This window comes from Salmo trutta, chromosome 14, assembly GCF_901001165.1.
Source record: "Salmo trutta chromosome 14, fSalTru1.1, whole genome shotgun sequence".
NCBI classification, from domain to species: Eukaryota; Metazoa; Chordata; class Actinopteri; order Salmoniformes; family Salmonidae; genus Salmo; species Salmo trutta.
In genome coordinates this window covers 70336354-70362730 of record NC_042970.1, presented here as the reverse complement: position 1 = coordinate 70362730, position 26377 = coordinate 70336354, and the positions used below count along the sequence as shown (strand labels likewise).

The window sequence follows — 26377 nt, the reverse complement described above, 5'->3', positions numbered from 1 at the left end:
CATCCATTTTTTACCTTAACATTTATGATATATACCCATTGATTCTTGAAGGATATAACTTATTAGTGCCTCATGAGCTTAGTTTAACTATCATACCCCATCAGAACCCCAAAAATACAAACATTTTGCTAAAGAACGTAAATGTAAACAAAGACGGTATAGCCTCAAAACATGGTGAAAACTATACATTTGATACCATGGATGGTCAGTCCTTGCATCTGCAACCAGTGTGAAATGGTTAGCTAGTTAGCAGTGGGCACTGGTAATTGGTGACGTCACTCAGTCTGAGACATTGAAGTAGTTGTTTCCCTTGCTCTGCAAGGACCGTGGCTTTTGTGGAGTGATAGGTAGCGATGCTTCGAGGGTGACTGTTGCCAATGTGTGCAGAGGGTTCCTGGTTCAAGGCGAGGATGGGGCGAGGAGAAGGAACACTGCTACACATCCATAGTGCTGTCTATGAATTTGAGAGTGGTTACATTTCTCCAGCCCCCATCCCTTCGATTATTTTCTAGTGAAAGAGGGGCGGGGAGGTGGCTTTGTTGTTCTTTCAATGGAGGAATGTAGGATTCTAGCTTTAAAGGTGTAATATGCAGAAGTTGCTCTGCCATTCTCTGGTTGCAAAATGTCTACCGTAATTTCCGGACTATAAGCCGCAACTTTTTTCCCACGCTTTGAACCTCGCGGCTTAAACAATGACGCAGCTAATATATGGATTTTTCCCGCTTTCAATTTTTTTTTCAAAAAAAAAACACATTCTGTGACGTGCTCAGTTTTTTGGCGGCATGAAGCTTTCATTAGACCAATGAAATTGCAGAATGGGTTAAGGTCAAACAACTTTTTTGTTTACTGTTTAGATTAAATCGAGTGCTCTCAAACTTCCCACCATTCTGATTACGGTAGTCATTTTGTCACCCTCATCATGGCAAAGACACGGAGAAATGCATATGATGCAGCTTTCAAGTTGAAGGCGATTGATCTGGCTGTTGGAAAAGGAAATAGAGCTGCTGTACGGGAGCTTGGTCTTAATGAGTCGATGATAAGACGTTGGAAACAGCAGCGTGAGGAATTGACTCAGTGCAAAAAGACAACTAAAGCTCACAGCTAATTTTTTATTTTTTGTTACAAGCCGTGTTTTGTTAAAGCCTGTGTAAAGTTCATTTGTTTCAATGTACCGGTAGGCACCTGCGGCTTATAGACATGTGCGGCTTATTTATGTTCAAAATAACATCTATTTTTTTTTAATTCAGTGGGTGCGGCTTATATTCAGGTGCGCTCAATAGTCCGGAAATTACGGTAATAGTTCGCCTAATTTCAATTTCTGACAAAACAAGCAATTGTGTAGAGAATCATTGTGCCATCTAAACCTCTGTGAAGTACTGTATCTTTCCAATAGCTGTTTGAAAAACTGAAAGTAAAAGACGCAAAAATGAAATTTAAGAATGGAAACATAAGTGAGGGAAAAAAGTATTTGATCCCCTGCTGATTTTGTACATTTGCCCACTGACAAAGAAAGGATCAGTCTATAATTTTAATGGTAGGTTTATTTGAACAGTGAGAGACAGAATAACAACAACAAAAATCCAGAAAAAAGCAGCTTGTTACTTGTATAAAAGACACCTGTCTACAGAAGCAACCAATCAATCAATCAGATTCCAAACTCTCCACCATGGCCAAGACCAAAGAGCTCTCCAAGGATGTCAGGGACAAGATTGTAGACCTACACAAGGCTGGAATGGGCTATAAGACCATCGCCAAGCAGCTTGGTGAGAAGGTGACAACAGTTGGTGCGATTATTTGCAAATGGAAGAAACACAAAAGAACTGTCAATCTCCCTCGGCCTGGGGCTCCATGCAAGATCTCACCTCGTGGAGTTGCAATGATCATGAGAACGGTGCGGAATCAGCCCAGAACTACACGGGAGGATCTTGTCAATGATCTCAAGGCAGCTGGGACCATAGTCACCAAGAAAACAATTGGTAACACACTACGCCGTGAATGACTGAAATCCTGCAGCGCCCGCAAGGTCCCCCTGCTCAAGAAAGCACATATACATGTCCGTCTGAAGTTTGCCAATGAACATCTGAATGATTCAGAGGACAACTGGGTGAAAGTGTTGTGGTCAGGTGAGACCAAAATGGAGCTCTTTGGCATCAACTCAACTCGCCGTGTTTGGAGGAGGAGGAATGCTGCCTATGACCCCAAGAACACCATCCCCACCGTCAAACATGGAGGTGGAAACATTATGCTTTGGGGGTGATTTTCTGCTAAGGGGACAGAACAACTTCACCGCATCAAAGGGACGATGGACGGGGCCATGTACCATCAAATCTTGGGTGAGAACCTCCTTCCCTCAGCCAGGGCATTGAAAATGAGTCGTGGATGGGTATTCCAGCATGACAATGACCCAAAACACACGGCCAAGGCAACAAAGGAGTTGCTCAAGAAGAAGCACATTTAGGTCCTGGAGTGGCCTAGCCAGTCTCCAGACCTTAATCCCATAGAAAATCTGTGGAGGGAGTTGAAGGTTCGAGTTGCCAAACGTCAGCCTCGAAACCTTAATGACTTGGAGAAGATCTGCAAAGAGGAGTGGGACAAAATCCCTCCTGAGATGTGTGCAAACCTGGTAGCCAGCTACAAGAAACGTCTGACCTCTGTGATTGCCAACAAGGGTTTTTGCCACCAAGTACTAAGTCATGTTTTGCAGAGGGGTCAAATACTTATTTCCCTCATTAAAATGCAAATCATTGTATAACATTTTTGACATGCATTTTTCTGGATTTTTTTGTTGTTATTCTGTCTCTCACTGTTCAAATAAACCTACCATTAATATGATGGACTGATCATTTCTTTGTCAGTGGGCAAACGTACAAAATCAACAGGGGATCAAATACTTTTTTCCCTCACTGTAGAACATATCATCCTCTTCTTAGACTTACATTCAATGAGAATGACAGATCTCTAACTCACATTTCTATGTGAATTTGGTCAGGTCACCTAAAAAGTTACATATTGCAGCATTAAACAAAGATCATATCAGTAAGACTATTGTTTCTCTCCTCGTCCAGGAGAGAAGGGACCAGCTGGACCTCCAGGAAATAAGGGCGATCCAGGAGAGAAAGGACTCCGCGGAACAACAGGTGTGTATCACATGGGATTCAGACCTTTGTGTCTCCTCTTTATTGCTTATCGCCCCCTTCTCTAAGATAACACATAATTGAAAGAAATATGCACTATATACATAAACTGGTGTGAAAATGGGTTGTAAGTACATTTCATAGTGGTTATGTACCCTCTCCGTCACCATAGGTGACCCAGGTCAAAGAGGACTTCCAGGACCAGACGGAGCGAATGGATCCAAAGGACCTGCAGGTAAGTGAACAGATTAGTGAAGAAAAGATTGTGCTGCTAGAATAATCTCAGGCTGTCCTAATATAGACAACCTAATAGTGAAATTCTTTACTCTTATCAATTCTGAATGTGTGGGTATTATTCAACAGGTGCTCCCGGGGCTGACGGTGAAAAAGGCTCTAGAGGTAAAAACAACAACATCCTTTGGTCGATAGAAACCACAACAATATATTTTGGTTGAAAAATCGAGCTGTCCATATAACAACTTTTAGATTTTTACAGGATAGTTGATACCTTTATCATTCCAGGTGACAAGGGATCGGATGGGTTGCCAGGTCTCAGAGGACCAGCAGGACCTCCAGGAGATTCAGGCCTCCCAGGTACAATCAATCAATTAATCAATTTATTAATCGATATATCCACCCATCCATCAATCAATGCTTAGTATTCACTATTTACATTTCAATAACATACATTTTCCACTTGCTTCCGCTGTAGGCATTCCCGGTCTTCAAGGTCCACCAGGTATGACTCTTTGATGCAAAATCCTTCCTTGATTTACATTTCAGATGCATGGTTTCTCAAATATTGTACAGTAGGCTATAACATTTTTGTAACCCTCCCCCTCTACCCTGTATAGGTATACCAGGTAATCCTGGTCAGCCTGGAGGTAAAGGTAATGTACCTATTACATACTTCCTCTATATCTTTAGTCAAACAGGATTATGCTTTCATTCAATCTATCATCCTATTATCTTCTAGGCGAAGCTGGAGAACCTGGTAGAATCATCAATGCAGGTAAGTAAGAGGAAACGACAAGGCGAATTAGAGACATCGTTACACTGGTGGATAGGCACTCTACATCTACAGCTGAAAAATATTTATTGAGATGACTTTATAGTACAGTGTCCACAGTAGAACAGCATCACATGTCCTTAAGTAATGGATGGTCATTGGTCAATCTCCTGTTTGAATTCCAGCTGGTTCCAGTTCGGTTGCCATCCCCGGACCTCCAGGCAGCCCCGGACCCGCTGGTGTTTCCGGATCCCCTGGACTCTCAGGTTGGTACTGAAGCTCTGCATTCTTAAAATGTTCTAAGACATTGTTCTACAGTTTGAGTAAACACTGTATCGCCTTGACCAGATTTGGATGAAGATCTAGATGTTGGAGATCTTTATGAAGTTCCTCATAGACTTTCCATTGAAGTACAATACGATTTGTGCTCAGTGCTTCTGTTGTGTCTCTTCAGGTCCTGTTGGCCCTGCTGGTCTTCCTGGAACGCCTGGTAAGACCTATTTCACAGATATCCAATGAGACATCAGGGTCCACATACTGTACGTACTTTCCCGTTGATTGTTCATTGTCTTTGTCTCTATAGGTCCCAGGGGAGAAAGGGGAGAGGAAGGAGAGAAGGGAGACCAGGGAAAGCCTGGCATTACTATACAGACTGTGGAAACCACAGAGAGTGAGTATGTTTGGATCATATCAATGAATTCTTCCAGACGGCTTGTAACTACCTGACTTGTGAAAATATGTTCTTGTTTTAGACTCATTATAGTATAGGACTTTCTTATTACCTCTAAACTTACCTTACCCCTTACGACAGGACGTGCACCTGTGGCTAGTCTTCCTGGCCCACCTGGCCCTCCAGGCCCCCCAGGAGAACCAGGTCCCCAGGGTCTTCTAGGTAAGCCATGTGGTTCATTCTCCATGCACTTTAGGACTTCAATGTATTTTTGGATGTATAGCTGTTTTATTTTATTTTATTTTGTTCTGATCCCTTTTTCTTATGGATTCTGTCCTTTTTAAAAAGCAAATTCATACCTTATTCCTTCTCAGGTAAGGGTCCCCCAGGTCCTGAAGGTCCTCGAGGAGAGCCAGGTGTACCAGGTAAGGGTCCCCCAGGTCCTGAAGGTCCTCAAGGAGAGCCAGGTGTACCAGGTGTACCAGGTAAGGGTCCCCCAGGTCCTGAAGGTCCTCAAGGAGAGCCAGGTGTACCAGGTAAGGGTCCCCCAGGTCCTGAAGGTCCTCAAGGAGAGCCAGGTGTACCAGGTAAGGGTCCCCCAGGTCCTGAAGGTCCTCAAGGAGAGCCAGGTGTACCAGGTAAGCCATAACCTGAGAAGAATGTACAATATTATATTGGAATGATATTGTAAAATAATTAAGCTATTGTAAGTTACTCTTCAAACCATTTTGATGAATTTCAACTAAACCACAGGTGTTGGTGTGCCCGGCCCCCGGGGAGATAAGGGAGAGCCAGGTAGCTTCGTGCCCAACTCAGGTAGGTGGCCCTTACCAAACCTACACTACACTCTCCATACTGATACCTCAACACAATCACTCTACTGTCAAAGATATCAATCAGTATATATTTTACCTTTATTTAACTAGGCAAGTCAGTTAAGAACAAATTCTTATTTCAATGACGGCCTAGGAACAGTGGGTAAACTGCCTTGTTCAGGGGAAGAACAACCTTTTCAGCTCGGGGATTCAATCTTGCAACCTTTTGGTTAGTAGTCCAACACTCTAACCACTAGGCTATCTGCCGCCCCATGTGGTATGGTATGATATGGAAGGTCACGTAATGTAACGCAATGTAGTGTTGTAGTGTAACGCTGTGTTGTCTTTCAGGAACCTTCTTCGCTGGGCCCCCAGGACCTGCTGGCCCAACTGGTCTTCCGGGATCACCAGGTACAGAGGAGTCCAATTCACTGTCTGTACCATTTGTGTTTTTATCATAGTCAATTTGGTCGAAACAGAAGTTATGTGCACTCATCTTGTAAATAATTTTATTGTTTCCTAATGCAAACCAGGACCCCAGGGTTACCAAGGTAAGCAATTTTAAAGGCATGTCCATGTCAAAGGGCTGGATTGATGTCATAGTAGGCTATGAACTGGCTCAGTCACATATTATTTCCATGGCAGACTTAGTGATAGACTTAAAATGTCAACCTTAACGCAATTTGATCTATGTTTCAGGTGACCCAGGTCAGCCCGGTTTACCAGGAGTTCCCGGAGATCCCGGTGTCGGTGGGTGGATCAAATATTTATCAGAAGCATAGTTAAACATTCAAGCCTACACCTGTGGCTTGGGTTACAACCAACATTTACTTCTGAATTTACTTGATCCTTTTGGGTATATGTTGTATTGTTCATTGTATTGTTTTCTCCACAGGTTTCCCTGGACCCCAGGGACAACCTGGAGGTCCAGGACCAGAAGGGGACAGTGGACTTCCAGGGCCCCAAGGTCCAGAGGGCCCCGAGGGGCAACAGGGTCCAAAAGGTACACCCTTACACCCCTTTAAAGATGCAGTCTGGGATCTTATTAAGCACTTATACATTCGTAACATATACGAATTGCAAAAATATTTTAAACTGGGACCTGTTTTGGTTTATGAGCACTATTTTCAAATCTACTGGCTAAAATTATACAAAAACTCTGGAGCATCACTTTAACAATGTTTATCACTCAATATGGATCATTTGTGTAAGTTAAGCCTATCTTTATTAGGTGAGGCTGGAGTTCCAGGTGCTCCAGGAATCCCTGGCTATTCCAGTGGTGGATCATCCAGGAGTTCCCCTGGAGCACCAGGTCCACCTGGACCTCCCGGGGCCCCTGGCCATGATGGACCACCTGGGTCTGGAACACCGGACATTCTTCAATACATCACAGAATACCTCAAGAGTGAGTGAGATGATCTGATTTTTCTTCTTACCTCCAATGAAAACGAGTGGGGCTAAGCTATGTCCATCCAAAGACCGTTACAAAATTTGATAGCATACATGACCTCCATGGGACAATATGGTCAACAAAACATGATTTAGTTGTTGTTTGCATAGATGAGGCTAACTAAAATGGTGCCTCATGATCTAAAACCTTTTCTACGCTACTGTTTAGCAGTGCAGTAACTTGTGTATTGTGTTGTCCTTCATGGAGGTGATGGTGTCAGGGAGTACATGTCGGGTCCTCCGGGTCCTCCGGGTGTACCGGGGCCCCCTGGTGGCGGATCAGTGGAGTCAGTGGATGATCTTGCTAGTCGCGTCATCGCGTACATCCAGAGTGAGTCCAGACAAACCAACATCTTATCAAAAGCATTACATATATGAAGTTTATCATATTGTATGTTTACCTGGATCTAATACTTCTGTTGACATTTCAGGTGGAGGTATTGCTAGTGGGGTGCCTGGACCTCCAGGCCCGCCTGGCGCTCCCGGTGGAGGCAGTACATCGCTAGATGACATCATCAGCCTTCTACAGAGTAAGTCAGTTGTTTGAGCACAAATGTTGATAATCGGGACAGAAAAAAGAGATAACATTGTGTCATGAGACAGTCAATGAAGTGTCCTTGCCTGATCCGTACCTCTCTCAGGGGAGGAAGTGCGACCCTACGTCATCGGTCCTCCTGGCCCTGCTGGACCTCCTGGCATCCCAGGGATCCCATGGAGAGGTGGCTATGGCTTTAATACCCATGAGGTGGCTGGACGAGTCCTCACTCTAATGAATGGTAAGGAATCACTGACACAGCCATGTCAGATTCACATTTAGATTCATACACACACCATTAGCTTCTTTAACCATAGTGTGTGCAAGTGTTTCCCAAATGGTTGGCCGGGACCTACAGATGGATCTTGGTAAGTAGTTCAATTGATTTAAAATAGTCACGTGATACGAATTCAGGATTGGGATTGGTTATGGCATCAGAGCAGGGTATGGTGGACATGCTCTTACCCCTGGACCTCCCGGCTCACCAGGCCTACCTGGGTCCTACAGTGACATCTCTTATCTTCTGCAAAGTAAGAACTCTGACTAGAGTTCCAAAATTCTGGGAACTTCCAATAAATTAAATTTTTTCCCCAAAATCCGGGCTGGAGGATTTCCATAATCAGAAGGGAATAGCAGGAAATCCGGAGTCCTCCAACCGGGATATCGGAAAAACCAGGAAAGGTATTGAAAGTTCCTGGAATTTTGCAACCCTAGCTCTGACTACGGACTTTATACTAACATTAGCGTTTAGCACGTTCTTTTCCGCAAGACACGGTTTTGGCTACACATTATATTCCAATCATCTATCATACAGTGCATTCAGAAAGTATTCAGACCCCGTGACTTTTTCCACATTTTGTTACGTTACAGCCTTATTCTAAAATGGATTAAATAGATTTTTTTCCATCATCAATCTACACACAATACCCCATAATGACAAAGAAAAAATAGTTTACACATTTTTACTAATTTATTACAAATAAAAACCTGAAATATCACATTTACATAAGTATTCAGAACCTTTACTCATACATTGTTGAAGCACCTTTGGTAGCGACTACAGGCACAAGTCTTCTTGGGTATTTATTTTAATTTTACCTTTATTTAACTAGGCAAGTGAGTTAAGAACAAATTCTTATTTTCAATGACAGCCTTGGAACAGTGGGTTAACTGCCTTGTTCAGAGGTAGAACAACATATTTTACCTTGTCAGCTCAGGGATTTGATCTTGCAACCTTCCGGTTACTAGTCCAACGCTCTAACCACTAGGCTATCTGCCACCCCAAGCTTGACACGCCTTTATTTGGGAAGTTTCTCCCTTTCTTCTCTGCAGATCCTCTCAAGCTCTGTCAGGTTGGATGGGGAGCAGAGCTGCACAGCAATTTTCAGGTCTCTCCAAAGATGTTCAATTGGGTTCAAGTCCAAGCTCTGGCTGGGCCACTCCAGGACATTCAGAGACTTGTCCCAAAACCACTCCTGCGTTGTCTTGGCTGCGTGCTTAGGGTTGTTGTCCTGTTGGAAGGTGAACCTTCACCCCAGTCTGAGGTCCTGGAGAAGGTTTTAACCTCTAAGCTGCCTGCCGCCCCAATGATATTTCTGTACTTTGCTCCGTTCTTTCCCTTGACCCTGACTAGTCTCCCTGTCCCTGCCATTGAAAAACATACCCACAACATGATGCTGCCAGTACCATGGTGCCAGGTTTCCTCCAGATGTGACTCTTGGCATTCAGGCCAAAGAGTTCAATCTTGATTTCATCAAACTAGAGGATCTTGTTGCAGAAATAGTTCTGGAAGTCACTCCTCAGTCATTCTGGAAGGTTCTCTCATCTCCACAGAGGAACTCTGAAGGTCTGTCAGAGTGGCCATTGGGTTCTTGGTCACATCCCTGACCAAGGCCCTTCTCCCCTGATTGCTCAGTTTGGCTGTGCGGCCAGCTGTAGGAAGAGTCTTGGTGGTTCTATCTTCTGCCATTTTAGAATGATGGAGGCCACTGTGTTCTTGGGGACCTTCAATGCTGCAGAATTTTTTTTACCGTTCCCCAGATCTGTGCCTCGACACAATCCTGTCTCTAAGCTTTACAGACAATTCCTTTGACCTTATGGCTTGGTTTTTGCTCTGACATGCACTGTCAATTGTGACACCTTATTTAGACAGGTGTGTGCCTTTCCAAATCATGTCCAATCAATTGAATTTACCACAGGTGGACCTCAATTAAGTTGTAAAAATATCTCAAGGATGATAAATGGAAACAGGATAAACCTGAGCTCAATTTTGAGTCTCATAGCAAAGGGTCTGAATATTTACTGTATGTAAATAAGGTATTTCTGTTTTTTGTACTTGTAATAAATTTGCACACATTTTTCAAAATCTGTTCTCATTGTCATTGTGGGGTATTGTGTGTAGATTGATGAGAATGTTTTTATATTTAATCCATTTTAGAATAAGGCTGTAACGTAACAAAGTCAAGGGATCTGAATACTTTCCGAATGCACTGTAGGTCTAGAGCCAGAATGACTTACTGGACAGTCTGTATATTTATTCCTATTAACAGTTTGACTGATGTCAGTTCTGCCTATCCTTTCTAGATTCTGAATACAGAGGTGCCTTGGGCGCTCAGGGACCTCCTGGTCCACCTGGTGTCCCAGGCCCTGCTGGCCCTCAAGGTCCCACCGGTCCTTCAGGACAGGCCCCCTACAGCGGCTCTGGATACAGGCTGGAGGAGGTCAAGGACTACATACAGAGTGAGTATGGTAAAATCAATAAGGGTTTCATAAATGCTTTTCTACTAAGTGGATAATGATATGGTATTACAATACTATCCAAAGACTCCTAGAGTTACAAGAGTACAGAAATTCTTTGTTTTCCATTATCCACCCTGTAGGTCTAAAACCAGGAAATAAAAGTTAATAGATTACTTGAAATGCATTGAACCTGTACAATAGGTTACCCTAATTACATCACTTCATGGATGTCCTTCCCATGATAAAAAGGTTACTTATTAAAAAGAAAAATAGACATTGATAGGGGATTTTACAGACTCCCATTCATTTCAAAGCAATAATTTACCCTTGGCATTGAGTTACTGCCCCAGATCAGTGGGTATCAGTGGGTGTAACTGGCATATTGTATTATCCTCACCAGGTGGTCTAAGAGGGGGAATGTTTGGGCCCCCAGGCCCCCCAGGTCCCCCTGGACCCCAGGGACACAAGGGAGAGCAGGGTAACTCTGGGTACAGCCACGCCTTCGACCACAGGACCAGCGAGGGAAGAAGGCTGGCTGAGACTGAGACAGACTTCTCCAATATAGCGGTCCGAGTGACTGACTATATCAAGTGTAAGTGAAACTGAATATCCAATACTGTCATCGCAGTGCTACAATGTGCTTTTCAGAGCTTGACACATTTAACAACATTTAAATGCAATTCTTCAAAGCTTATTTGTTTCCATTGACAATGGATCAAAGGAATGGCACATTGACTTGAATTGGGATGCCAGTTCTAGTAATTCAATTTCTATGCCAATGGGACACACATGTTGATAAGTAAAGATAGTGACCATCGACAATGAATTAAGAGTCCTACTTTTGGTGGTCATTGGATGTAAATGCATATGCTATTTCTGATCTTGATTGTTTCCCATCCCGTAGACCATGGTCTGTTGAGGGACGTGGTTGAGAACCGGTCTCAGCTGGAGAAGTCACAGGTTGTTCAAGGACCCCCAGGACCCCCTGGCCCTCCTGGTGCGCCAGGATTCAGCCGTGTGTTTGGTTCCCATTGTAACATCACTGACCTTATGGAATACATCAGAGGTGACAATAATACAGTATAAATGCAATTCATTAACGTACAGTACCAGTCAAAGGTTTAGACACACCTACACGCCTAAGGGTTTTTCTTTATTTTTACTATTTTCTACACTGTAGAATAATAGTGAAGACATCAAAACGATGAAATAACACATATGAAATCATGTAGTAACCAAAAAAGTGTTAAACAAATCAAAATATATTTTATATTCTTGAAAGTAGCCACCTTATGCCTTGATGACAGCTTTGCACACTCTTGGCATTCTCTCAACCAGCTTCACCTGGAATGCTTTTCCAACAGTCTTGAAGAAGTTCCCACATATGCTGAGCACTTGGCTGCTTTTCCTCAACTCTGCAGTCCATCTCATCCCAAACCATCTCAATTGGGTTGAGGATGGGTGATTGTGGAGTCCAGGTCATCTGATGCAGCACTCCATCACTCTCCTTCTTAGTCAAATAGCCCTTACACAGCCTGGAGGTGTGTTTTGGGTCATTGTCCTGTTGAAAAACAAATGATAGTCCCACTAAACACAATCCAGATAGGATGGGGTATCGCTGCAGAATGCTGTGGTAGCCATACTGGTTGAGTGTGCCTTGAATTCTAAATAAATCACAGACAGTGTCACCAGCAAAGCAACCCCACACCATCACACCTACTCCTCCATTCTTCACGGTGGGAACCACACATGCGGAGATCATCCGTTCACTTATTGTTCATCTCACAAAGACACAGCGTTTGGAACCAAAAATCTCAAATTTGGACTCATCAGACCAAAGGACAGATTTCCACCGGTCTAATGTCCATTGCTCGTGTTTCTTGGCCCAAGCAAGTCTCTTCTTCTTATTGGTATCCTTTAGTATTGGTTTTTTTGCAGCAATTTGACCATGAAGGACTGATTCACGCAGTCTCCTCTGAACAGTTGATGTTGAGATGTGTCTGTTACTTGAAGCATTTATTTGGGCAGCAATCAGAGGTGCAGTTCATTGCTGATTTCTGAGGCTGTTAACTCTAATGAACTTGTCTTCTGCAGCAGAGGTATCTCTGGGTCTTCCTTTCCTGTGGCGGTCCTCATGAGAGGCAGTTTCATCATAGCACTAGATGCTTTTTGCGACTGCACTTGAAGAAACTTTCAAAGTTCTTGAAATTTTCCGGATTGACTGACCTTCATGTGTTAAAGCAATGATGGACAGTCATTTCTCTTTGCTTATGTGAGCTGTTGACATAATATGGACTTGGTCTTTTACCAAATAGGGCTATCTTTTGTATACCACCCCTACCTTGTCACAACACAACTGATTGGGTCAAACGCATTAAGAAGGAAAGAAATTACACAAATTAACTTTTAACAAGGCACACCAATTAATTGAAATGCATTCCAGGTGACTCCCTCATGAAGCTGGTTGAGAGAATGCCTAGAGTGTGTCAAGCTGTCATCAAGGCAAAGGATGGCTATTTGAAGAATCTCAAATATAAAATAAACAACACTTTTTTTGTTTACTACAGTATACTACATGTGTAATTTCATAGTTTTGATGTCTTCACTATTATTCTACAATGTAGAAAATAGTACAAATAAAGAAAAACCTTTGAATGAGTAGGTGTGTCCAAACCTTTGACTGGTACTTTATTTCACATTATACATTTTAATTAAGAACAGTTCCAAGTGTGAAGTCCAATTTGTCACGATTGAACATTGGTGGGGCTTCGCCAAAATGCTGATTGCAGCTTTAACTTTATATGAAATAACCTTATGTATCCTCCATAGCCCATGGAAACATTGTGGGACCCCCTGGAAGGCCAGGACAGAAAGGGGACATAGGATATACAGGTCACAAAGGCGAGAGAGGTACCTTTTGAACCATTATGCTTTTTAAATCTTTAGAGTTGCACTCTTGATTATTTGCCAGGTCTTTGTAAACCCTTGTATTAAAACCTCTCTGGGACATGTGGGACGCTAGCGTCCCACCCGCAGGACACACTAGTCAACAGCCAGTGAAATAGCAGGGCGGCAAATTCAAAACAACAAAAATCTCTTAATCCAAATTTCTCAAACATACAACTATTATATCCCATTTTAAAGATACACTTCTCGTTAATCCAACCACATTGTCCGATTTCAAAAAGGCATTACGGCGAAAGCATAACATTAGATTATGTTAGGACAGTGCCGAGACAAGAAAAACCACACAGCCATTTTCCAAGCAAGGAAATGCGTCACAAAAACCAGAAATACAGCTAAAATGAATCACTATCCTTTGATGATCTTCATCAGATGACACTCCCAGGACTCAATGTTACACAATACATGTATGTTTGTTTGATAAAGTTCATATTTATATCCAAAAACTCCATTTTACATTGGCGCGTTATGTTCAGAAATGTTTTGCCTCCCAAAACCTCCGGTGAAAGAGCACATCAATTTACAAAAATACTCATCATAAACGTTGATAAAATTTACAACAGTTATTGAAAGAATTATAGATACACTTCTCCTTAATGCAACCGCTGTGTCAAATTTCAAATTAGCTTTACGGCAAAAGCACATTGTTCAATATTCTGAGTACAGAGCTCAGCCATCAAAGCAAGCTATACAGTTACCCGCCAAGGTCTGGAGTCAACAAAACTCAGAAATAGTATTATAAATCTTCACTTACCTTTGCTGATCTTCGTCGGAATGCACTCCCAGGACTCCCACAAGAAATGTTTGTTTTGTTTGATAAACTCCATATTTATGTCCAAATACCTCCGTTTTGTTCGCGCGTTCAGATGACTATTCCAAAGGCATAATGCGCGAGCGCAAAACCCGAGACGAAAAGTCAAAAAGATGTTTACAATCAATCCTTATGGTCTTTTTAAAATAAATCTTTGACAATATTCCAACCGGACAATAGCGTATTAATTACAGAGGAAAAAGAAGGAACGGCGCACCCGCGTGACCGCGCAGTAAACAACTCATTGGTCTCAGGCAGTCCACAGCTCTTATTCTCTCCCCAGTAACAGTAGAAGCATGAAACAAGGTTCTAAAGACTGTTGACATCTAGTGGAAGCCTTAGGAAGTGCAAAATGACCCCACAGACACTGTAGTTTGGGTAGGCAATCACTTGAAAAACTACAAACCACTTCCTGGTTGGATTCTTTCTCAGGTTTTTGCCTGCCATATGAGTTTTGTTATACTCACAGAGATCATTCAAACAGTTTTAGAAACTTCTGAGTGTTTTCTATCCAAATCTACTAATAATATGCATATCCTACCTTCTGGGCCCGAGTAGCAGGCAGTTTAATTTGGGCACGTTATTCATCTGAATTTCCGAATACTGCCCCTGTCACCAAGAAGTTTTAGGCTACTCAGGCGAGACAAAGTCATAAAATCAGTCCCATTGTGACACTTTCACTCTGAATTCTGGTAAACTAGGACTGGATGGCATCCCAGGAAGGACAGGCCTCCCTGGTCTGGAGTGGAAAAGGGGGGGAAAGGGGGAGAAAGGTACATCATGATTATCACAGAGAACCTATTCAAGTTTTCCCTTTACCAACATACTTAAGCTTGATGCTACTGTAGGATCCATTCTAGGGATACTATATGTAATTCTATCATGATAGTACCCTCAATACAAGTGTCCCTGCGATGCATGATGTGTCGATTTGACCTAGTTGTGCAAAAGAGATATGGTTTCATTAAGATTTTACATTTTTCCACAGGAGAATACACACTTGTGACCAACAGAAGAAAGAGGAATGTTGGTGTTTGAGAAACAAATGATTGATAAATACTCATTAAAGGTGAATGAAAGTCCTTTGAAATATGTCATGACTCATGAGCATACATTCTGGGGCCTAATGCCTTGGAGACATTACTGATGTAAATATATTGTTTTCTATAGGAGAAACTGTTGGAACAGGCCAGTAATTCCATGCGCTGATGTATTGTGTTGTGTCAAAGATGTCTTTATGATCTATTTTTACTATAGTGTTTGATCTGGAGTAATTCACCTCCTTGCATGTTGATAGCAGGAATAGTTTGACTATGTGTTGAAAAATAGAACAGGGTGTGCTATTTTTATTCAACAGCTTTTGTACTATTATCGTTATTGTACTTGAGAAAAAACATTTCATAATCGAACGAAACTAAAACCATTGTCAAAATCTCCTTTGAATGTACTGGTATCACTTTATAAAAATAAAGCTTTGTTTAAGTTATTTAATCAAAGTGGAACGTAAGGTTCACATTGTTATAGACTCACTGAAGAAACAAACAGGTACACGATATTGTATAGAGGAAATTGTTTATTTACAGAACAATGCAAATCTACAGTACATAGGCATTCTATAAACTATAATGTAAACTTGTCTTAAAAATGCACATTATTTTTTCATGGTAGTTCAATTTCAAACAACATTCTGAAATCAATCATGATACAATTTGAAAAATCAGAAGGAAATCATGACACTAATAACATAACACATATTGACATGATTGGTATTTAGTTATATTTTCAATTCAGCTTAAATTTCTGACTTTAAATGAACTATTTGACAGTTGAGGAAACTACAATACTATACTGTAGTAAAGATACATTTTCACATAAATAACTACTGGCAGAGTATCTTCATTTTGTGTAAGGTGCACAGCACTCCTTCATTGTGTATGATGTTTTGTTTTTGTTTGCCACTATTACAAACGAATTATAAAATAGCATCGACTGATTGTTGTTCCTGCAGCCAATCAAAAAAAGGTGAGATGACAAATGGACCAATCAGATGATGGCCTAAACCGGTCAGGTCCAACAGTTCCTTTTTAACAAATGATTTTAAACTGTATTGAAGGTTATAAGCTACCACCACTTTAGAGTAAATCATGCATATCTATGATAAAATAAGCTAAAACTAGTTCTGAAAATGTTATCAAAACTGTTAAACTCATGATAACGTCATATTCATTATCCTTAGATTAAATAAGTAACGAACAAAACATTTGACTATACGAATATAAAGATCACTTGGGGCGGGACTAAGTCTGATTAAAATAACTACGCAGAGAGCCACAACATGAATACCGTATCTTCATACATTTTGTTGAAAACACTAAGGCTATTAGCTAGTATGAATGACAATAAAACAGTATCATAATTTCCTTACAAACAAACCCAAAAGCCATGCAGGTCAACTGATGAATATGGTAATGTAATAATACCTTATTAATGGGAGGCAATTTTATAAACAATAGACATATCAAACATTTGCATGAAATTCTAACAAAACAGACCTTCATATAGGACCTCACAGATTTCTATCGAATTATATAACAACGCCATTTGAGCAACCACAGTGAAAACCTTGTCTCTGTCTGGATACATAAAAAAAAAATCATTTTAATACCCCCTCCTTGATATGCTAAAACAAAATGGCCACTCGTCGACTACGCCAAATTACAAAAAGAGAGAAACAAATCTCAAAAGTAGTGCTGATGATGAAAGGCATGCTCATGAAACCTGAAGAAAGATACTAGCCTGGGAATCTCAACCGTTAAAAAAAACAGTGAAAGTAGTGATTCAGTTTGGATTCCAGGCTAGAAGAAGGGAACCATTTCTGACATAAAGATATAAATCCCAAACTGTTATTAATAAGCTCCAAAAAATAACATTTGATACTATAATTATAACATAAGAAGTCAAACTTGTATCGAAATCCATGCACAACTCCAGGCAGTCACTCCCTAGTCCATTGGAAACTAAATTCAATATCTTGTTAAGATATGTGTGATTGCATATAAAATATAGCAATGCCTTTGTCAAGATTCATTATAAAAAAATGTGCTGTTCATCCTTTACCAAAAGTATATTCTTATCATATCATTAGCTCTCTCAAACATCACCATAGATATTGAATATATAAGTTCATTATATTGGACTTCAGTGGTAGAAAATGTTACTTCATCCTTTTTATTTAGTGCAGGGCTGCCCAACCCTCTTCCTGGAGCTCTACCATCCCGTGGGTTTTCAGTCCAACCCTAATTTAACACACCTGATTCTACTAATTAGCTGCTCAACAAGACCTTAATTAACAAGCTGAATCAGATATGCTAAATTAGGGTTGGACTGAAAACCTACAGGACAGTAGATCTACAGGAAGAGGGTTGGGCAGGCCTGATTTAGTGCAAATAACTAATGGTATAAAAATCGAGCAGCAATAGTTTTTTTTCAGAGGAAACTTAAATTTGAAAAGCCAGTCCATTGAAATAAAAGTATACAGGCACTAGATTCTTCAAGAAAAAAAAAAATGTTCACAAATGAAAAAGAATCAGCAATGAAAAATGAAATCTGCCTGAGACACTTTAGTGACTTGGAGGCAACGATTTGAGGAACAGAGTGCCAAAATATCAAATTTGAAAATGCATAATGTCAAGAATCTCCTTCATAACTAATTTCAAAAGAGGAAGCTATAAGAAAAAAAAGAAAACATTTCAGTCAGTGGAAAATGATTTGAAATGGATTGAAACGGGTGGTACTACTTCTACAATAAAAACACAAATTCAAACTCTTGCTATGGTGTGCCCGACTGAACACGACCCTATACAATGAAAAAGGGGTAAATTATATATAACAGATCACCATTAAAAAGGTCTTCATGATTAACACAGTCTGTAGCTTGAGGGCTACTGTCCCATCCTCGTCCAGAAACCGATAGAGGGGTACACACCCCCCTCGGAGATATCACCCCTTCGTCCCCCTGATTGTCATCAGTGGAGATGGGGCAAGGCAGCAGAGGCTCAGTTTTATCAATCAAGTCAGTCAGTCTGTCTGTCTGTCTGTCTGTCTGTCTGTCTGTCTGTCAGTCTGTCAGTCTGTCAGTCTGTCAGTCTGTCAGTCTGTCAGTGTGTCAGTGTGTCTGTGTGTCTGTGTGTCTGTGTGTCTGTGTGTCTGTGTGTCTGTGTGTCTGTGTGTCTGTGTGTCTGTGTGTCTGTGTGTCTGTGTGTCTGTGTGTGCACGTGCTCACCAGTCTATTTGTATGTGTGTGTATCCATCCGGAGTGTGTTTATATATTCATTGTGTGTGCCTTCAATATGTGGGTGTGGATATATGTTTATGTCCATCCTTAGTGACATGAATGGGTTAACCCCTAGAGGCCAGTGGAGTGGACATTGGGGATGGGGTAGAACTTGGAGATGCGGCTCTGGGCTGAGGGGTTAAGGCACTCTGACTCTCCACTCATCTTAAAGAAGACCTCCTGCTCCTGAAGTTTCCTGGCAAACTCTTCCTCCAGAGCCTAAGAACAACAGACAAATGGTTGGTGAGCGGATCACAAGCAAGAGATTACATAATAATAATTTGGATGCTGCTTATATTTGTACTGTTTTACACATGTACCAGATACGCATTTGTTTTTTACATATCTCCCTGAGATTCCCCCTGAGACACCCTCAGAGAGTGGGGTCACAGTCAGGGTCAGGCATGATCAGCGGAGCAATTAGGGTTAAGAGTCTTGCTCAAGGACACGTGGACAAGTGTTTCACCTTGTCAGCTCCGGGATTCAAACTAGCGGATTTCGGTTACTGGCGCAACACTCAAACCATTAGGCTACCTCCCACCCTACCTGCTACCATATGTTTCAACTACAAGTATCTCCATCTCCGAAACCAAATATGTGCCAAATATTCAATAGAAAGAGAAATCATTTCCTGTCAAGGGTTAAACTGGTGTAACGGTTACCTTCTTCCTGGGCCGTAGTTTCTCCCTCCACTCCTTCAGCTCCTGGCTGTGCTCCTCATCCAGCTCCTTCAGCTTCTGGGTCTCGTGCTCTATCAGGATGTGGCACTTCTCGTTCTGAAACACACAACACACACATTGGGTGTTACACGCTGTACTGAATCACAGATGAATCAAAGTGTGTGTGTGTGTTTTCTATTGCACCTTGTGCAATTACAGAATCCCTGATATGCATGTGTGCGTGCGTGCGCATGCTATATATGTTATACTATACACTCTTAGAAATAAGAGTACGGTATTGTTCCCTGGAGTACAAAAATATCAAAATACGCATAATGTAGCTTCAGAGGTAAACATAATGATCTCACATGATACTGTTTCGTACCTTTTAGGGTACATGTGCAGAGAAAGAGTATAATGGTACCTTTTTGCAACCCATATTATGAATATAAAAAGGTACAATCATCACACTCAAAAAGGAGTAATGTGAAGGTTAATTTCCCAGGTGACAAATGTATTTTGTTTACCCTCAATACCCATCATACAATGTTAACTTGTCACCTAAAAAGAACTAACGACTTTGTCACTGGGGTGGTATCCCAAAAAGGCACATTTGTACCATAATTATTATCTTCATATTTCCCAGCATGATCTACTAGAGGTTGATTTTTTAAGAATTGTTTTTAATATGTGTTTTTGCATGTACATTGATTGATTAATCATATGCTACACAAAGATAAATAACATAAATGTTTCTAAACTAATCCAATCAGTTAGTTCGACTTTTTTCTCCCATTACTGAAATGGTTGTTCCAATTTAAATGACTTAGGTAGTCTCCTCAAAATGTTCCTAACTCTGGCGGTCATTAAGAATGCATGTCCAACAGTTGGATATCCTAACTCTGGCTGGATTCCAATAGGAATTACAAATCACTTTGCAAACCAGCATAAAATGACTTGCAGGTAGACTTGCAAAATTCTGGTAAATTTCCCAGGTTTCTAGAAATCACAGTCGGAAGATTCCTGGAAACAGGAGGGAATAAGGAGGAAATGCTCAACCAGAATATCCCAAAATTCCCAGAATCTTGGGTATGTTACCAGAACTTTGCAAGCTGGCCTGATGTAGCCTATAAACTATGAGTTTCGTGCCACTGTATTAGAGTAAGGCTTCAAAATAAGGCCTCATAAGATATGTAATGTATTGTCATAAAGAGTTTAATTTTAATGGTAATATATGCTTAGGAACTCACTTGGTGAAGACCACATGACTGAAAATGAAAGAATTTAACAACAATGTTTCTGTTACTAACAAATACAGTCATGGGTGGTAACTCTACAATTCAATCAAAAAGGCAAATTGGGAAATTGTATTGGAGGCTTGGCACGGGGGGGAGTGGCTTTCAGATAGTTATTTTTGGCCACCTGTGAGTGGGAAAATTGTACAAGTTTAAGTGGTCTATGGTAGAGGTCCATTTTTGCCACTTACAAGGAATCAAATGGCTTTGTCACTGTGATGGTACTATATACTGTACAGGAACAAAGCATGCTTTTGTACCTGTGGAGAAAGGTACTATCTGAGGTATGAACTTGGGTACAAATATGTACCCATATCTAAAAGTACAAAGGAGGACCTTACAGGGTACCACCCCAGTGACAAGAAGTTGTACCCCTTTAGGAACAAATCTACACCTTTATTTCTGAGAGTGTACCTGTAACTGCTGCAGCTCCCTGATGTTAGCGTCACACTGCAGTTGCAGGTCTCTCATCTGGTTCTCATGTTTCTGGTGCTGGTGGAGCCTCTCATTCTTCTGCCTCTTCTCCTCCTGGGCTGCAAACTGTCAAACATACAGAAACATCTCAGTTATTCAACTCACACGAGTATTAAAATAGGCCCAATAACAGTTGGAACTTGAAACATGCTTAATTTGCACTGGGAGTCTCAAGTTTGACCTAGCATTACCTAAAGTACTGTAAATCCAACTAAATCCTTCAGTGGCTGGGAAATTCCCTTTGACTTGGATCAACAAGCTCTGAGACTTTACCTCTTTCTCCACTGAAAGCAATGTCTATAATCCCTCATTCGCTGGCAGCATTGGCGCAAAACTGAAAGCGCGAACCACCACATTTAACCATGGCAAGGTGACTGGGAATATGCTCAAATAGAAACAGTGTAGTTATTCCCTCCATAAGGCAATCAAACAAGCAAAACGTCAGTACAGAGAAAAAGTGGAGTCGCAATTCAACTGCTCATACACGAGAAGTATGTGGCAGGGTCTACAGACAATCACGGATTACAAAGGGAAAACCAGCCATATCACGGACACCGACGTCTTGCTCCCGGACAAGCTAAACACCTTCTTCGCCCGCTTTGAGGAAAACACAGTGCCACTGACGCGGCCCGCTCCCAAGGACTGTGGGCTCTCGTTCTCCGTGTCCGACGTGAGTAAAACATTTAAGCGTGTTAACCACTCAGACGGCATCCCTAGCCGCGTCCTCAAAGCATGCGCAGACCTGCTGGCTGGAGTGTTTACGGACATATTCAATCTCTCCCTATCCCAGTCTGCTGTCCCCACATGCTTCAAGATGTCCACCATTGTCCCTGTACCCAAGAAAGAAAAGATAACTGAACTAAATGACTATCGCCCCGTAGCACTCACTTCTGTCATCATGAAGTCCTTTGAGAGGCTAGTTAAGGATCATATCACCTCTACCTTACCTGACACACTAGACCCACTTCTATTTGCATACCGCCCCAATAGATCCACAGAGAATGCAATCGCCATCGAAACAGCACACTGCCCTATCCCATCTGGACAAGAGGAATACCTATGTAAGAATGCTGTTCATTGACTATAGCTCAGCCTTCAACACCATAATACCCTTCAAGCTCATCATTAAGCCTGTGGCCCTGGGTCTGAACCCTGCCCTGTGCAACTGGGTCCTGGACTTCCTGACGGGATGCCCCCAGGTGGTGAAGGTCTAAAAAAACATAGTGGGCGTGCTTAGCCCCCTCCTGTACTCCTTGTTCACCCATGACTGCGTGGCCACGCACACCTCCAACTCAATCATCAAGTTTGCAGATGACAACAGTAGTAGGCCTGATTACCAACAATGACAAGAAAGCCTACAGAGAGGAGGTGAGGACCCTGGTGGAGTGGTGCCAGGAAAATAACCTCTCCCTCAACGTCAACAAAACAAAGGAGCTGATCATTGACTTCAGGAAACAGCAGAGGAAGCACACCCCTATCCACAGACAGAACCGCAGTGGAGAAGGTGGAAAGCTTCAAGTTCCTCGGCGTAAACATCACTGACAATCTAAAATGGTCCAAAAAGAAGGCACAACAGAGCCACTTCAACCTCAGGAGGCTGAAAAAAATTGGCTTGGCCCCTAAGACCCTCACAAACTTTTCCAGATAATCAATTGAGAGCATCCTGTATGGCTGTATCACCGCCTGGTACGGAAACTGCACCGCCTGCAACCGCAGGGCTCTCCAGAGGGTGGTACGGTCTGCCCAACACATCACCGGGGGCAAACTACCTGCCCTCCAGGACACCTACACCACCAGAGGTCACAGGAAGGCCAAAAAAGATCATCAAGGACATACATCTACCAACCGAGCCACGGCCTGTTCACCCCGCTATCACTCAGAAGGCGAGGTCAGTACAGGTGCATCAAAGCTGGGACCGAGAGACTGAAAAACACCTTCTATCTCAAGGCCATCAGACTGTTAAATAGCCATCACTAGCTGGCTACCACCTGGTTACTCAACCCGGCATCAAAGAGGCTGCTGCCCTATATACATAGACATGGAATCACTGGCCACTTTAATAATGGAACACTAGTCACTTTAATAATGTTTACATACTGCTTCACTCATCACATATGTATACAGTGTATTCTATACTACAGTATTTATTCAATGCCACTCCAACATTGCTCGTCCTAATTCCACACTTTTACTTTTAGATGTGTGTGTATTGTTGTGAATTGTCAGATACTACTGCTCCGTCGGAGCTAGGAACACAAGCATTTCGCTACACCCGCAATAACGTCTGCTAAATATGTGTATGTGTCCAATAAAATTTGATTTGATTTGACTATACTTTGAAAATAACATCTAAATACATAGGTTTCCATTCTCAGCTATGTGTTTTTTGACCATTATCTCTCACCTGTTTGACCTTCTCCCTCTCCTGCTCAGGTGTGATGGGGCCCCCAGTGATTCGGAGGCTCTTCTTGAACATGGCCATGCGCGTCTTGGCCTCGCTGCGCTGGATCTTGGGTAAGCGGGCCCTCTCCTGTGTCTGCCTGTTCTTCATCTCCTCAATCAGACGCTGGTTGTAGCGCTGCATCTGCTCCATCTCCTACAGAGAGAGAGGGAGGGAGAGAGAGGGAGGAAGAGAGGGAAGGAGGGAGAGAGGGAAGGAGGGAGAGGAAGGGAGAGAGTGAGTGAGGGAAGGAGGGAGGAAGAGAGGGAGAGGAAGTGAGAGAAGAAGGGAGAGGGGGAGAGAGGGAAAGAGAGAGGGAGGAAGGGAGAGAGGGAAAAAGAGAGGGAGGGAAAGAGGGAGAGGGAGGAAGAGAGGGAAGGAGGGAGGGAGGGAGAGAGGGGGGAGAGAAGGGAGAGAGAGGGGGAGGGAGGGGAGGAGGAGAGGGGAGGTGGGGGGGTGGCAGAAACACATCATTAGCTTCCATAGAAATGAGATATTTGAGATATTAGACTAGTTGCCAAAGTGTTAGCCATTTAGTTGTCTTGTCAACGTTACTCAGTCCGCATTTGGGAAAACAACGACGCATCATTGAATGCAGAAACAGATATACCCAGGCATATTTCCAATCTGATTTAAGATGTTATGAGTCAAAACTTGTAGTCATTCAGAATTATGCCTCACTTTATTCCCCAACCTGTTCAGGTATTTTGCTCCTAATGGTTCTGTTCAGGACTAGGCTTATGAGATCTGATCCTGAATCAGCTGTTGTTTGTCTATCTGGAAGCCTTACTGTACCTTCTCGTGTCTCTTAAGCAGCTGGTGTCTCTGCATGAAGTACTGGTCTTTCAGCTGTTGTTTAAACAACTGGTGTTTCTCCTGTAGGTGACGCTCTTCCAGCTCCCACATTGCTGCTTCCCGTGCTGCAAGGACCAAAGACACAGTACAAGGAAACTCAGTACAAGAAAACACTGCATTACACGGAAGTTCAGCATATTATTATTAGATACAATACCCCTCCATTGTAATCAGATCTTTCATCTGTATTCCTTTGTATTTGATGAATCTTGGCACCCAAAAACCATGTCACTAGATTTGACTAACTGGTTAGTTTGGAATTTGTTTGTGAGACACTTCCTTCAGGCGTTAATTTTCTTTCCCTTTCGAACATGGTTCATACCATTCAATCAGCAAGTCATCAAGGCCTACAGCTTGTGAACCTATCTGTGGAGCTATTTCTATAAGCTGATGTGTATGGGATGATTGGAATCTGACCAGGCAGGGTTAGTAGGCTATTATAAGGTATTATAAACTGGGTGGTTCGGACCCTGAATGCTGATTGGCTGAAAGCCGTGGTATATACCACGGGTATGACAAAACATGTATTTTTACTGTTCTAATTACATTGGTAACCAGTTTATAATAGCAATAAGGCAGCTCAGGGTTTGTGGTATATGGCCAATAAACCACGGCTAAGGGTTGGATCCAGGCACTCCGTGTTGCGTCTAGCTTAATATTGGCCATAAACCACACCTCCTCGTGCCTTATTGCTCAATTAGAGTCAAGGCCTGACGGGGCCTTAGGTTGAACTCTGTAGAGCTTCTGTTTTAAGTTATATACTGTGTCACTGTGTGTTTGAGGCTTCCATCTCACACACAAACAGTAAGGTTTACTGTATTTCCTTTAAGTATGCTGGTGATAACGGCTAGGGTAGACTGTTTCTATGTGGTAACTATGATCTTTGTAAGGCAGCGTATCTATCCTACTGCAATATGCATCTGTGCTACTTGCATCTCACACAGAGCTATGCATCTTCTGTTTGTGGTTAAGGCAGGTTTCTCCCCGCTGAAAGCTGCTATGACTGAGTACCTATCTATAGTTTACGTATCACGCAGAGAGATGCATCTTCACCTCTGAGGAGCTGTTGTTTGTGGTTGAGACAGTCTCTCTCGATGGTGGCCAGCTCGTGTTTGTGTTGCTGGATGATCTTCTTCAGGGCACAGTCCAGCTCCTGCTGCTGTTTCTGCAGGAACTCCTGCTCCTGAGGAAGAAGAGGGAAAGACAACTGGATAAGTAAAGAATCTCTATATGCCCCTCAAACTCAACTCTGGACTTCCAAGCCAGTTCCACTGCATTTTTTTTCTCCCATTATTCCCCTCTAATTGAGGAGTTATTTAGACCTGGGACACCAGGTGTTTGCAATTCATTATCGGGTAGAACAGAAAACCAGCAGGCTCCGGACCTCTTAGGGTAGGAGTTGAGTACCTCTGCTATACACTGTGCGATCCAGACAGAAGAAGAGAGAAAGAGAGTGATATTAGTCAAATGACAAGGCCATTAGTAGGTCAACTGAGACCAAATTCACAGAACCAAAACACACCAGGAGTCACAGGACACTGTGTCATTTCTTAGTTAGTCGATGAGTTGTTACACTTACTCAGATTGCCAATACAGCCCTAAAACCAGGCCTACAATGTCATTTGAGTAAATTAAGAAACACCAGAAGAGAACTGTGTCAGTACAGTTTAAGAGATGAACAGAATAGAGATTTAAGCTAACCGTAATAGCACGGCAAACAAAAACCACAGGCTGACGATGCCAAACAACACGTGTCTGTCCGTCAATTTGAAATGACTGTCTTCACCTCACCTCAACTGCTCTAGTTCCCCCAGTCGACTCCAACAGCACGAGAGACAGTCACCATAGAGTATTGAAGCTGGCAGACAGGTCTAGCTTGTTGATGTTACCCCCCAATCAGGACAGACGCGTAATCTGACCAACCCTTCTGTATGGGGTCTGGACTATGGTTTCCATAAAAATAAATAGTTTACCTGGGGATAAATATGGCTTGAGTTAATGGACCACACTGTGGAAGCTGGCAACAATGTGGCGACAGGACGTAGGCTAGACGGACTAGATGTGCTGAGTCATCGAAAACGTAGAGCACCGGACGTCGACTGGCGGACTTGATTCGTTTATGGGTAATGCACTGTGAATGTTGTTTTTTCATTGCTAAGTTCCAGGTTGATTGAACTGCTAAGTTTAGGGTTGAT

The 26377-nt window shown here is 42.3% G+C and overlaps 2 protein-coding genes across 6 annotated transcripts in view; one reads left to right on the top strand and one right to left on the bottom strand.

Moving 5' to 3' along the window:
* LOC115147227 (collagen alpha-1(XVII) chain) overlaps nt 1-16108 on the top strand; it is a 29134-nt gene extending 13026 nt beyond the window's left edge. For 2 of the 4 annotated variants that reach the window (XM_029689340.1, XM_029689339.1), the window contains 27 exons: nt 3066-3137; nt 3307-3369; nt 3498-3533; nt 3657-3728; nt 3847-3873; nt 3989-4024; nt 4111-4146; nt 4329-4409; nt 4598-4633; nt 4727-4813; nt 4955-5035; nt 5239-5451; nt 5567-5629; nt 5980-6039; nt 6162-6179; nt 6328-6378; nt 6524-6631; nt 6860-7033; nt 7286-7408; nt 7509-7607; nt 7719-7853; nt 10196-10351; nt 10752-10943; nt 11256-11417; nt 13181-13261; nt 14828-14899; nt 15115-16108. In XM_029689340.1, coding sequence (XP_029545200.1) covers nt 3066-3137; nt 3307-3369; nt 3498-3533; nt 3657-3728; nt 3847-3873; nt 3989-4024; nt 4111-4146; nt 4329-4409; nt 4598-4633; nt 4727-4813; nt 4955-5035; nt 5239-5451; nt 5567-5629; nt 5980-6039; nt 6162-6179; nt 6328-6378; nt 6524-6631; nt 6860-7033; nt 7286-7408; nt 7509-7607; nt 7719-7853; nt 10196-10351; nt 10752-10943; nt 11256-11417; nt 13181-13261; nt 14828-14899; nt 15115-15164 — 2384 coding nt within the window. In that variant the 3' untranslated portion in view covers nt 15165-16108. Of the gene's footprint in view, nt 1-3065; nt 3138-3306; nt 3370-3497; nt 3534-3656; nt 3729-3846; nt 3874-3988; nt 4025-4110; nt 4147-4328; nt 4410-4597; nt 4634-4726; nt 4814-4954; nt 5036-5187; nt 5452-5566; nt 5630-5979; nt 6040-6161; nt 6180-6327; nt 6379-6523; nt 6632-6859; nt 7034-7285; nt 7409-7508; nt 7608-7718; nt 7854-10195; nt 10352-10751; nt 10944-11255; nt 11418-13180; nt 13262-14827; nt 14900-15114 lie in introns of all 4 variants that reach the window. The other 2 variants (XM_029689342.1, XM_029689341.1) reach the window with 2 other exon arrangements.
* Nucleotides 16109-18415: 2307 nt separating this feature from the next.
* LOC115147226 (serine/threonine-protein kinase 10-like) overlaps nt 18416-26377 on the bottom strand; it is a 30998-nt gene continuing 23036 nt past the window's right edge. For both annotated transcript variants that reach the window (XM_029689337.1, XM_029689338.1), the window contains 6 exons: nt 25236-25365; nt 24123-24247; nt 23292-23483; nt 20828-20953; nt 19122-19235; nt 18416-18678 (listed from right to left, as the gene is read on the bottom strand). In XM_029689337.1, coding sequence (XP_029545197.1) covers nt 18532-18678; nt 19122-19235; nt 20828-20953; nt 23292-23483; nt 24123-24247; nt 25236-25365 — 834 coding nt within the window. In that variant the 3' untranslated portion in view covers nt 18416-18531. The remainder of the gene's footprint in view (nt 18679-19121; nt 19236-20827; nt 20954-23291; nt 23484-24122; nt 24248-25235; nt 25366-26377) is intronic.